Source organism: Oryctolagus cuniculus, chromosome 2, assembly GCF_051225735.1.
Source record: "Oryctolagus cuniculus isolate XC-2025 breed Fujian yellow rabbit chromosome 2, ASM5122573v1, whole genome shotgun sequence".
NCBI classification, from domain to species: domain Eukaryota; kingdom Metazoa; phylum Chordata; class Mammalia; order Lagomorpha; family Leporidae; genus Oryctolagus; species Oryctolagus cuniculus.
Genome location: NC_142868.1, coordinates 3533776 through 3546996, shown reverse-complemented (window position 1 = coordinate 3546996; position 13221 = coordinate 3533776). Strand labels below are relative to the sequence as shown.

The 13221-nt window shown below is 64.6% G+C and overlaps 1 protein-coding gene across 4 annotated transcripts in view; it reads left to right on the top strand.

The window, feature by feature from the left end:
- Window positions 1-1060: 1060 nt before the first annotated feature.
- The window catches only part of MAN2B2 (mannosidase alpha class 2B member 2), a 30958-nt gene continuing 18797 nt past the window's right edge, over window positions 1061-13221 (top strand). For 2 of the 4 annotated variants that reach the window (XM_089326914.1, XM_070069562.2), the window contains exons 1-7: window positions 1061-1285; window positions 3189-3335; window positions 5800-5905; window positions 9128-9300; window positions 10205-10314; window positions 11751-11928; window positions 12631-12829. In XM_089326914.1, the coding sequence (XP_089183040.1) occupies window positions 1151-1285; window positions 3189-3335; window positions 5800-5905; window positions 9128-9300; window positions 10205-10314; window positions 11751-11928; window positions 12631-12829 (1048 nt within the window). In that variant the 5' untranslated portion in view covers window positions 1061-1150. The remainder of the gene's footprint in view (window positions 1286-3188; window positions 3336-5799; window positions 5906-9127; window positions 9301-10204; window positions 10315-11750; window positions 11929-12630; window positions 12830-13221) is intronic. The other 2 variants (XM_089326913.1, XM_070069560.2) reach the window with 2 other exon arrangements.

Genomic DNA, 13221 nt, shown 5'->3' with positions numbered 1-13221 from the left:
GTTCACCCCCCAAATAGCTGCTACGGCAGGCGCGCTGCGCCACTCCGAAGCCAGGAGCCAGGTGCTTCTCCTGGTCTCCCATGGGGTGCAGGGCCCAACCACTTGGGCCATCCTCCACTGCACTCCCGGGCCACAGCAGAGAGCTGGACTAGAAGAGGGGCAACCCGGACAGAATCCGGCGCCCCGACCAGGACTAGAACCCAGGGTGCCGGCGCCACAGCCGGAGGATTAGCCTAGTGAGTCACGGCACCGGCCTCAAATAATTTTTTTAAAGAAAGATTTATTTATTTATTTGAAAGTCAGAGTTACACAGAGAGAGAGAGAGAGAGAGAGAGATCTTTCATCCACTGATTCACTCCCCAATTGGCCGCAACAGCTGGAGCTGAGCCAATCAGAAGCTGGGAGCCAGGAGCTTCTTCTGGGTCTCCCACGCGGGTGCAGCAGCCCAAGGACTTGGGCCGTCTTCCAGCTGGATCGGAAGTGGAGCAGCCGGGACACGAACCAGCACCTGTATGGGATGCCGGCACTGCAGCCGGTAGCTTTACCCACTATGCCACAGTGCCGGCCCCTAAATAAATAACATGTTAAAACTGTTCAGAGAGAAACGGAATGAAGCACAAGTTAACGATTAGAAGCGGGGGCACGGGCACCTGGCACCTCGGTTAGGGTGCTGTCACACCCCGCACCCCAGTGCCTGGGTCCCAGCCCCGAGGACACTCGCTCAACCCAGCACCAGCTCGGCCCGTGGTGCAGAGCGGGGCCGGCTGAGCCCGCGGCGATGGAGGCTGCGGCCTGACCATCCGAGGTGCAGGGTCCCCGCAGGCCACCGAGCGGGATAGCGGAGGGGCAGGGCGAGGGGGCAGCTGCGGGGCCACGGAGGAGCCCGGGGGGCATAGAGCGCGCCTGGGCCCCGCCCGGCTTCAAACCCAAGACCCAAGGGCTGGAGGCGAGGCCAGGCCGCCGCGGGTGCCCCGCGAGGGAGCTGCACCTGCAGCAGGCGCTGGGCGAGCCGGCTTCCGGCAGCGCGGCGCGGGCACCGCCCGGACGCGGCGGCAGAGGCGGAGCCGGGCAGGGAGCGCGCCCGCCCCGGGACCCGGAAGCCGGCTCTCCCCGGCGCCCGGGCCTGTCCCGCGCCTGTCCCGCCACCGGGATGGGGCCGCCGCTCCTGCTCCTGCTCCTGCTGCTGCTGGCGCTGCGGCCGCCGGCGACCCGGGCCGCGGGCCCCCTGCGCGTCTTCGTGGTGCCGCACAGCCACATGGACGTGGGCTGGGTCTACACGGTCGAGGTAGGGCCCCCCCCCACCCGGGACCCCGGTGCGGGCTGCAGCTAGGGGCGCCGAGCCAGGGCCGGCGCTGCCCCAACCTCAGCTTTGCCAGGGCAGCCTGGGGCCGGAGGGAGTGGGCAGGCTGCAGGCAAGTGGATGTCAGGTGACAGCTGGGCGGCTGGCCAGGCTGGCCCCTGCCCCCAGGGGACAGGCTTTGGAGGCGGGGCTGTGCTCGGGACCTCGGGCAAGGACCTGGCGGTGCTGGGCCCTAGTGTCCCCTCCTGTCTGCTGACAGCAGTACAGGGCGTCCTGTGCTGGGGGGAGGGCCAGCCCCACCTCCATCAGCATGTCCGAGGCCTCCAGCGCTGTTAGGAGTCACGTGGCGCCAGTGGCTCCCACTGCTCTGAAGGAGGCAGAGCCCAGCACCCCGCCGGCCACGCTGGCCGCAGGGCCCTTACACTGGCTGTGCCTGCTGCCCAGAAAGCCGCCTCCCAGAACCCGCAGCGTTCGGTCCCTCTTTGTTCCTTGATCCTCACCTGCCCCAGAGTGGGTGAATGAATGAATGAATGAATGATGTGTGGTGAGAGTTCAGAGAGAGGACCCCGATCCTGAGGTCTCCGAGGTAGGTGCTGGAAGCGCAGCACCTGCCCTCCCCCGCCCCGAAACGGCCAAGTACACGAACAAGACCCCCGTGCTGGGGTTAGAGGAGGTCCGTGTGCGACAGCAGGGCAGTGATGAGCAGAGACAGGAGGAGGACTTGGGGCCACGCGAGGTATCTGCTCCCAGGGCGCATCTCCGGGCGGAGACCCCCCAGTGGAGGGGCTTAGAGGGCGGGAGAAGCAGGGGCCGGCGTTGGGGTGCAGCCGGTTAAGCCACTGCTGGCGACGCTGGCATCCCGTACGGGCACCAAGTTGGTCCTGGCCGCTTGCTTCCGCGCCAGCTCCCTGCTCCTGCCCTGGGAAAGCAGCGGAGGATGACCCCGGTGCTGGGCCCTGCACCCCGGGGAGACGGGGGTAGAGTTCCGGCTCCTGGTTTCTTCCTGCCCAGACATGGCTGTTGCGGCCATTTGAGGAGTGAACCAGCGGATGGAAAATATTTCCTTCTCTCTCTCAGTCATTCTGCCTTTCAAATAAGGAAATAAGGGTTTTTTAATGAATTTATTTATTCATTCATTTGAGAGCAGAGCTACAGACAGAGAGAGACCTTCCATCTGCTGGTTCACTCTCCAAATGGCTGCAGTGACCAGGGCTGGGCCAGGCCAAAGCCAGGAGCCTCCTGGGGGTCTCCCACGTGGGCACAGGGGCCCAGGGACGTGGGCCGTCTCCACTGCTTTCCCAGACACAGCAGCAGGGAGCCGAATCGGAAGTGCAGCAGCCAGGCCCGGAACCGGCGCCCTTGTGGGAAGCCGGCGCTGCAGGCCATGGCTTAACCCGCTGTGCCACAGCGCAGCCCTGGAAATAAGTCTTTAAAACAGAAAAAGAAGGAGTTGGGAGAAGCATTCCTGCCCCTCCCAGTTTCCAGAAGAACAAACCGAGGGGAGGCTGGTGCCTGGCCCAGTGTGGCATCTCCTCTCCATTCCTGAGATGCCCGTGCCCCGGGCCCAGCCGCGGCGGGGACAGGCGGCTGCACCACTGCGCTCCCAGCCACCGCTCTCCCCATCTCAGCCCGAGCAGGCCCTCTCGGGTCACCAGGCCACACCCCTGCGGGCAGCTGCCCCGCCCTCTGTGCACCTCTGCCCTCCCCCGGGAGCCCCCTCCTCAGCAAAGGGCAGAGGTGGGAGCAGTGGAGACGGGCAGGGCACAGACCCTGCCCCCGGCTGGGGACACGACACTGGGTCTCGCTGGACTTTCCTCTTTGCTCCCCGGGGCCAGACCCCGTGGGGCCCCCAGAGGTGGGAGCTGATACGGTGGTGCCCCCTCCCCAGGAGAGCCTGCGGGCGTACGCGGCCAACGTGTACAGCACCGTGGTGGAGGAGCTGGCGCGCGGGCAGCAGCGCAAGTTCATTGCCGTGGAGCAGGAGTTCTTCCGGCTGTGGTGGGACAGCATCGCCTCGGACCGGCAGAAGCGCCAGGTAAGGCTGGTGACGCGGTCGGCCGGGCTGGCCCAGGCAGAGGCCGCGAGAGAGGAGCAGCCCCAGGCGGGAGGCTCACCGGGGGTTCTGGCTGTGTGGGCTGTTGGCGGGGAGCCCCTGCTTCCAAGGCTGTGGGCTGGTGCACACCCCCGAGAAGGTATTTGCAAAGCCGCCCCCTTCCGGCTCATCTTGGAAAACAAGCCAGCTGCGGCTCCCCAGCCGGGCATCCCCAAGAGGCAGATCCAGCTGGTGCGGACGGGTGCCGCCCCACCGCTGGGCACTCCCCGCATGGCCCGGAGCCCCCGCCCCCGTCCTCTCACCTGTGTGGCTGGCTGGCTGCTGCCCCGGGCAGGGGTCGATGGCCCGGGCTGCGGCTGCAGCAGGCCGCTCCCAGGGGTGACCTCGCCTGCTCAGAGGCCCAGCACCTAAAGCACGCCCAGCAGCTCCTCGCCCCTTCCTCCCCGACGTCCCCCCTCCCCCAGGGCGGCGCCACCCGCCCAAGGCCCGAGGCTGAGTCGGCAGAGTGGGCCGTCGGCCTGGTACTGCTGGAGCTGTGCCTGCAGCCTGGGCAGTCAGGGAGCCCGACCTCGGACGGCCCCTTGCTGCCTGCGGGGTGGGCGGCACTTCTACACGTGGCCTGTCTTCCAGAGAGGTGTGGCCAGGCGGGGGCCTGGGAGAGACCTGGGGGCACACGGCCTGGCGCAGGGCCGGCCTGCAGAATCGCGGGTGAAGGGAGAGGCAGGGCTGAGGGCTGTGCAGCGCTGGACGGGACCACCGTGGGTGCGGCGCGTGGACGCTGCCTGGTGGGGGCGGGGAGGAGGGGTGACAGTGTCCGAGGACGGCGGCTGCGCGGGACTCCGGGACGGGGGCAGGGGAGTTCTTTGTGCTGTTCCGGCAGCATCTTTGTAAGTTTGAGTTCTCTCCAGGGTAAAAACGTGGGTGCACTCACGGCGAGTTGGTCGAGGAGGAAGCGATGAGTCCGTGTTGGCGCGTCCCTGGGACAGGCGCCAGCAATTAACACACAGCCTGTGTCGGGTGTGTGTTCAGGCCTCCACTCCACTTTTTTGTTTTTTTGGTTTTTTTTTTTTTTTAAGATTTATTTATTTGAAAGTCAAAGTTACACAGAGAGAGAAGGAGAGGCAAAGAGAGAGAGAGAGGAGAGGCAGAGAGAGAGGTCTTCCATCCGATGGTTCACTCCCCAGATGGCCACCATGGCTGGAGCTGGGCTGATCCGGAGCCAGGAGCCAGGAGCTTCCTCCGGGTCTCCCACGTGGGTGCAGGGGCCCAAGGACTTGGGCATCTTCCACTGCTTTCCCCGGCACGTTAGCAGGGAGCTGGATCAGAAGAGGAGCAGCCGGGACTCAAACCGACAGTCATATGGGATGTCGGCACCAGCCCCAGTAATTATTTAAAAAAAAAAAAAAAAAAGGAACCAGCCAGTAACTATTTTTAAAAAATTTAATTTTAATCCATGCCAGACCAGGATGAAGACCCATGAGAGGTTTTCAAAACATCTGTGGAGGCCGGCGCCATGGCTCACTAGGCTAATCCTCTGCCTCCGGCACCGGCACCCCAGGTTCTAGTCCCGGTCAGGATGCTGGTTCTGTCCCGGTTGCTCCTCTTCCAGTCCAGCTTTCTGCTGTGGCCTGGGAAGGCAGTGGAGGATGGCCCAAGTGCTTGGGCCCTGCACCCCATGGGAGACCAGGAAAAAGCACCTGGCTCCTGGCTTCGGAGCGGCGCAGCACGTCTGCCATAGCAGCTATTTGGGGGGTGAACAAATGGAAAAGGAAGACCTTTCTCTCTGTCTCTCTCTCTCACTGTCTAACTCTACCTGTAAAAAAAAAAAAAATCTGTGGAAATGTGTATTACGAAAGAATTACCTGCTGTGGCGTAGCGGGTAAAGCCACCAGCTACAGCACCAGCATCCCATATGGGTGCCAGTTCTAGACCCAGCTGCTCCACTTCCCATCCATCTCTCTGCTGTGGCCTGGGATAGCAGCAGAAGATGGCTCAAGTCCTTGGGCCCCTGCATGCATGCGGGAAACCCGGAAGAAGCTCCTGGCTCCTGGCTTCAGCCTGGACCAGCTCCGGCCGTCACAGCCATTTGGGGAGTGAACCAGCGGATGGAAGACCTTTCTGTCTCTCTCTCTGCCTCTTCCTCTGCCTCTCAAATAAATAAATAAATCTTAAAAAAAAAAAAAAAAAGTACACATGGATTTCAGATTTTTGCACTGACATCAACTTATCCTGTGAGTCCACTTCTGTGGCCTTTCTCCGTGGCCACACGTGCACGTCGAGTGCCGGCCTGGGCGGGGGGTGTTTTCCGGGGGGGAGGGGCGGACGGTGCAGCCAGGGCATCCGTGTCCTGGCGCTGCGGAGGAGGCTGGGTGAACGCTTCGAGAGGACGGGGCGGTGAGGGCCGTGCCCCAGGCCCCACGCGCCGCCTCCCCTGCGCCCGTGCAAGGTCCGCCAGCTCCTGCAGGAAGGGCGCCTGGAGTTCGTCCTCGGGGGCCAGGTGATGCATGACGAGGCCGTAACGCACTTGGACGACCAGATCCTGCAGCTCACAGGTGTGTCAGGGCCCTGGGCACCCGGCCGGGCCGGGCAGGGCGTGGGCGCGCAGGGCTGGGCTCTGGGAGGGGGCGAGAGCGTGGACTCCTGGCCTGCCGCTCTGGACGTTGCCAGCCCCCAGCCCTGGGACCCTGGGCAGGGGGCGTAGCCGCACTGTGGCTCACGCACTCCCCGCCGGGGAGTCTGACGGTCGTGGTTCCTTCCAAGGGGTGTGTGAGGTTCACGCTGGGGCGGTTAAACAGAGCGTTTCTGGTGGAATGGGTGGTTCCCTGGTGTTAGCTGCCTTCAGCCCCACCATCATCACCACCACTGCCTCCGTCGTTGCCACCATCACCAATCCACCATCCGTGTCACAAGTACTGACTCCACCACCATTACCACCACCGTCACTGTCACCACTGCCACTGTCACCACCCCATACCAGTGCCACCACCATCACCAACACCACCATTGCCACCACCACCACCATCACCAATCCACCATCCATGTCACAAATACTGACTCCACCACCATTACCACCACCGTCACTGTCACCACTGCCACTGTCACCACCCCATACCAGTGCCACCACCACCATCACCAACACTGCCACTGTCACCACTGCCACTGTCACCACCCCATACCAGTGCCACCACCCCCATCACCAATCCACCATCCGTGTCACAAATACTGACTCCACCACCATTACCACCACTGTCACTGTCACCACTGCCACTGTCACCACCCCATACCAGTGCCACCACCACCATCACCAACACTGCCACTGTCACCACTGCCACTGTCACCACCCCATACCAGTGCCACCACCACCATCACCAACACCACCATTGCCACCACTACCTGCACCACCACCATCACCAGTCCACGTCACTATCACCATTGTCACCGTCACCACCATCACCAATCCATGCCACCATCACCACTGCCACTGTCACCACCCCATACCAGTGCCACCGCCACCATCACCAATCCACCGTTGCCACCACCACCCCCATCACCAGTCCACGTCACCATCACCATTGTCACCATCACCGCCCCACCTCGGCTGCGCACCCGGAGTGCGGCCGCGTTGCTCACCGTTTGCCCAGTGCTCCCGCCGCAGCCCCTCTGCCAGGTCCCCGGGCAGGGAGCTGATGAAGCCCCGCGGCTCTCAGTCTCGCTTTGCAGTTGCAGAGCCTGAGACCCAGAGGAGGGGCGTGGCTGCAGGGCAGGTGGCCGGGACTGGCGGCGGGAGCTCCAGGTCCACGGCCATCACAGCGCGGGCCCGGGCGGAGGGGACTCGTCCGGGATGTTCTCAGCACGCTCTCCCTCCGCCCCTCCCTGGCCTGGGGTCTTCCCCTGCCTCAGTGTCCCACCGCCTGATTTCCAGGCGTCACCCAGCCCCTGGGCGTGGCCATTCCGCCTGGAAGCTGGGGTCCCAGCCACACCCCTCTTCCCAGGCCTTCACATCCCTTTCTCTGGGAGTTGTTTAAAGTGAGCTGGTTTTTAAAATTTCTTTTAAAAAAGATTTATTTATTTATTTGAAAATCAGAGAGAGGGAGAGACAGAGAAGTCCTCCATCCGCTGGTTCACCCCCTAGTTGGCCCAAACAGCGAGGACTGGGCCAGGCTAAAGCCAGGAGCTTCTTCTGGGTCTCCCACATGGGTGCAGGGACCCAAGCTCTTGGATCATCTTTCGCTGCTTTCCCAGGCCATCAACAGAGAGCTGGATCGGAAGAGGAGCAGCCAGGACTTGAACCGGCACCCGTATGGGATGCTGGCACTGCAGGCTGTGGCTTTACCCACTACACCACAGCACCAGCCCCAAAATTTGTGTTTTATTAGAAGTGGAGAGAGGTCTTCCATGCACTGACTCACTCCCCAAATGCCCACAGCAGCCCAGAGTGTGCCAGGCTGCGGCCAGGAGCCAAGAGCTCCATCCGGGTCCCCACGTGGGTGACAGGGACGAAGCACTTGAGCCACCATCACTGCCTCCCTGGTGTGCCTTAGCCTTTGATAGGGCGCAGCCTGTACCGAAAACTCACACAGGCGTAGCGTTTGGTGCAGCAGGTACGCTGCTGTGTTACAAAAACCCGGGGTGGGACGTCGGCGCTGGGGGCTCCGCGGGAATCGGTGCCTGAGCCTGAGCACCGATCCCGTTTCTGACGACAGAGAGGCTCCCCAGCGCCCCCGTGGCCGGCGCGGCCTGGGTGGGGTTCAGCTGCAGCCTGCGTGACTCAGGACCGCCCTGCCCATGGCCGGTGGGTGCTGTGTGTTTGTAAGGGAGACCCCGGGGCAGGTTCCCGGGGCAGATTTGTGCCTGGAGTCACGGAAGCAGAGCTTAGGTCGTCTGCCCTCCCTGAAAAGCCACCGCGCACGGCGGCCCCGGACGGCTGGGAGCGGCCGCTTTGCACGGTCGGTGTCGGCCGCTGCCCTCCTCTGTCTCCGGCTGTGACCTTGCTTCCTGTCCTCTCCCTGTGACGCCCGCGTCCCGTATCAGAGCGCCTGGGCTGCCGACCCCACTGCACTTGCAAACCCGCTTCCTGCTCACGCACACCCTGGAGGGTGCAGCCATGGCGCAAACACTGGGGTTTCTCTGCCTCTTGCTCTCCCTGTCACTCTGCCTTGGGCATAAGTAAACGCATCAATCTTTAAAAAGAAGAAGGACAGAGCAGAACGTGGGGCCGGGGGCCGGGGCTGGCCAGGAGCCCGTGTTTCGGGGGCAGGGGCTCTGCCGGGCAGGTGGAGTCGTTCTGCTCCCGCGTGCCCCCAGAAATGGGCAAGGCGCAAATCTCACGTTCGCATTTAAACGTGCAAATTAGGGGCTGGCGTTGTGGCACGGCAGGTTACACTGCTGCTGGTGACACCGGCATCCTATATCGGGGTGCCCGCACCGGCTCCCGTTCCGGCTGCTGCACTTCTGATCCCACTGCCTGTGTCGCGGCTGGGAAGAGAGTGAGGGCGGCCCACCTGCTCGGGCCTGGCCACCTGCAGGGGAGACCAGGAAGGAGCTGCAGGTTCCTGGCTTCAGCCCTGCCCAGCCCTGGCCGTTGCGGTCATTTGAGGAGGGAACTAGCGGGTCGGACCATCTCTCTCTCACCTTCTCTCTCTCTCACCCTGTGTTCAAATAAACAAATGCATCGTTTTTAAAAGTAAAGTTGGAAATGAAATCCCTCGAGCCGCCAACAGCGCAGGGTTCTGGGGACTGGGTCCCGCCCACCAGCGAGCTTCCGTTGTTTGCAGAAGGACACGGGTTTCTGTACGAGACGTTTGGCATCCGGCCCAGGTTCTCCTGGCACGTCGACCCGTTTGGCGCCTCTGCCACGACCCCCACCCTGTTTGCCCTGGCCGGCTTTGACGCGCACCTCATCTCCCGGATAGACTACGACCTGAAGGACGCCATGCAGGAGGCCCAGGTGGGTCCATGCCGCATAGAGAGCCGGGGCGCAGGCCAGAGCCCCGCACCAGCCGCCGGGCTGTCCTCCCCCAGCCTTTCCTGTGCCGGGGCTGCCCTCTCCTCCCACACAGCTCGCTTCTCCCGGAGTCGCAGCCCCACCAGGACACTCCTGCTTCGAGACCCCTCCCGGCCCCCCGCAGCTGGGCTGGGCGTGGCCTGAGCCTCCCCAGGGACCAGGGCAGAGCCACACCCAGTGATCAGTGGCCGGAGGTCTGCAGCCAGGCTGGGCGCTTTGAGCTGGGGGAAGGGCTGTGGAGGCAGGGTGACTCCAGGCCTGCTGGCTGCCCACAGGGCCCTAAAACCGCAGCCGTAAACTGCAGGCGTCTAGAGCTCGCCCCAGGCCGGGGCCAAGTACCAGTCACCCTTCACTGCCTTAGAGTAAACAGTAGGCGCTGCCTGTGGGCGTGCACTCAGAAGCACCGGGCCTGGAGCCCTAACCCCGATCTCTAGGCGGCAAGAGAGCCCTGCCAGGCCGTGCTGAGCCCTGAGCCTCCCTCCTGGGTCGGCTCTGCCTCACCTTCGGCAGGTGTGGCTCTCCCCACCTGTCACGCAGAAGCCAGGGTTTGTGTGCGGTCCCTGGGCCCAGCCCTGCTCTGGTCCCAAGCACTCTTGTCACTCGGGCAGGGGTAGCCGGCCCTCGGCCTCCCTGGCAGGGTCCCAGCAGAGCTCGAGTGAGCCCGCTCCGGGAGTGGGCCGGAGGAGTGAGCGGCACCTCCCGTGTGGCTCTGGGAGGGGCGGGAGGAGGCGGGAGAGGGAGCTCTAGTCGTGGAAGGCTGCGCGAGGGGCAGGCGAGGGCAGGCAGGAGAGCCCGGTCGGGAGGCGGGCGCCGCCCTGGGCCTCAGCCTGTGTCCCCGGGCCTGCAGGCGCTGCAGTTCGTGTGGCGAGGGTCCCGGTCGCTGCCCGAGCAGATCTTCACGCACGTCATGGACCAGTACAGCTACTGCACCCCCTCCCACATCCCCTTCTCCAACAGGTGCGTGCCCTGTGCAGCTGCCCCCGGCATCCACGCGCGCCTTCCCACTCACTGTAAGGCCTCCCCAGCAGACGGGGTCCTGTCGGGACCCCCTTTGTCCAAATGAAGAAACAGGCTCAGGCCCCCAGCCAAGGGCCCCAGCCGGCGATTCGGGGGTGCGGGGGCCCCGAGCGCCGCCTGTCCTGGTGCAGGGTTCTCTGAGGGGCCAGCTCCTCACGCTGCCTCCCGGGAGGCTCACAGCCTGGCCCTGCCCTGCCGGGTCCCTCCCTGCTCCGGGCAACGCGAGGCAGCCGAATGCTGATGCCGGGGCCGCCTTCCACGGCCCATCACCTCTGCTGGTCGGCGCGGTGACAGCTGCTCCTGCCTCCTCCCACCTGGGCGTGGAGTGTGCGGGTTCCAGCTAAGGGGGGGGGGGGTGTCTGGGATGATGTGGTTGGGAAGGGAGCCCCCCGGCACAGGCTGGCTTTGTTGTGTGGGGGGGCTGGGCACGAGGGTTCATCCCCGCCCCGGCCAGGCACTCAAGGGATCACAAGGAAGCAGGTAGGAGGTGTGGGAGGTGGAAGGGGTCACGGGGCGAAGCTGTGGGCCACGCCCCTCTCCTCACGGTCATGGGGACTGCGTCCGTGCCACCGCCTCCCGTTCCCGGTTTATTTATTTTACTTGAAAGTCAGTTACACAGAGAAAGGAGAGGCAGAGAAAGAGGGAGAAAGGTCTTCCATCCGCTGGTTCACTCCCCGGATGGCCACAACAGGCGGAGATGCGCCGATCTGAAGCCAGGAGCTTCCTCTGGGTCTCCCACGCTGCTGCAGAGGCCCGAGGACTTGGGCCATCCTCCACTGCTTTCCCAGGCCACAGCAGGGAGCTGGATCGGAAGTGGAGCAGCCGGGTCTCGAACCAGCACCCATATGGGATGCCGGCACTGCGGGCAGCGACTTCACCCACTGCACCACAGCGCCGGCCCCTCCTACACTTCTGACCCAGCTCCCTGCTAATGCATCCCAGGAAGCTCAAGTGCCTGGGGCCCTGGCACCCGTGTGGGAGGCCCAGATAAGTCCCGGGCTTCCGACTCCAGGCTGGCCCAGGCCTGGCTATTGTGGGCAATGGGCAGTGAATCAGTGGGCAGACCTCTCTCCAGACTACTGAGCTTTGGCCACTCCCACATTTTGTACCAAGGCGAGAATCTCACCCCAGCCCGAGCCTTCTGGGGGTCCTGAGACCCCAGCTCTGAGCAGGGAGGTGACCGGAGGAGGGCGTGGGCAGGCAGGTCTCACCTGGTCAGCATCAGAGCTCCAGGGAGTGGGGAGCAGAGGCGGAGGGCTCCGCGTGGCAGCTGGTGGGGGCGGGCTGGGGCCACATGGGGCCACAGGCGGCCCCAGCCTCAGCCCTGCCGTGTGCAGAGCTGCTGGGCTCTCCCCCAACCCCCTCCCCTCCTGCAGGTCAGGGTTTTACTGGAATGGCGTGGCCGTCTTCCCAGAGCCACCCCGGGATGGGGTGTACCCCAACATGAGTGAGCCTGTCACCCCCGCCAACGTCCAGCTCTACGCCGAGACCCTGGTGGCCAACGTGAAGCAGCGAGCTGCCTGGTTCCGCACCCCGCACGTCCTCTGGCCCTGGGTAAGGCGGGGTCCTAGGCCCTGGGGGCATCCAGCCCCTGCACCCAGGACCACCTGGGCTCGTGTCCAGCTACACTCACGTCGGTTTCCATCCAGGCCCTCGAAGCTCCATCATTCTCCAGGGCCTCGCCCCACCCACCCGACAGCCCCTCCCCGGGTCACCCCCACCACCCACCCGACAGCCCCTCCCCAATGCCAGCCTCCAGCCGCCACCCTGCACCCCTCCCTCCCCACCCCAGCCCGTGGGGCTGAGGCCAGGCCCCAATCCTGTCTCCCTCCCTAGTCCCCGCGCGCCTTCCTCTGGGGCCAGGAATGGTTCCTGCTTCCTGTGCTCCACGTGGGGTCAGAATGAGGCCCCCAGGGGCTCCACCCCACCTTGTCACCCTCATCACCAGCCTCTCACGGGCACCCACTGTGTGCCAGGCGCTGTCTCACCCACCTACCTGGCACCACCACGCCCAGGAGGCAGGGCTGCTGGGACTTGAGGAAGCCGAGGTCCAGAGAAGTTAGGGGATGGTCCTGAGGCCACCGGGCAGGGTGGGAGGAAGGGGCGGAGTCGGTGTTCACACTGGTTCCCAGACCTGGGCCCTAACACAGCCGGCCTGTCAGAGCTGCCCACTGGCGCCAGCCACGGGCGCTGGCGTGGAGCCCTGGTTGGCTCCATGGCCGGAAGCTCAGGGCAGCACCCCTGTCTGGCCCGCAGGGATGCGACAAGCAGTTCTTCAACGCCTCAGTGCAGTTTGCCAACATGGACCCCCTGCTGGGCCACATCAACAGCCGGGCGGCCGAGCTGGGGGTCACGGTGCAGTACGCCACGCTGGCCGACTACTTCCAGGCTCTGCACGCCCTCAATGTCACCTGGCGTGTCCGGGACCACCACGACTTCCTGCCCTACTCCTCAGGTATGAGCCCCAGGGAGGGCGCAGACTGCCCACCAAGCCTGCGGGGGCCCCGGGCAGGCCCTGTGCTGGGCCCACCTGCTCGCCCCACCTGGACGTCCTGGCTGCTTCCCACAGGCCTGACCTCAGTGCCGCCTGCACGGGGCCCCCGGGAGCCCCCCCCACTCCTCTGCCTGAGCATTGGCGCCGAGATCGGCAGACACCTGCCGAGCATCCCCCAGGCCTGGGCTCCCTCCTTTAACTGCGTGGGCGCGGGACCTTGGCCGTACGTTCAGTGGACAGGCCATGGCAGACACAGCCCAGCCTCAAACTGGGGACACAGCTGGGGCTGCTACCAAAGCTGGGTCCCCGCGCCTGGTGCCGAGGGTCTCAAGGCGAGAGGCCATCCACTCTGA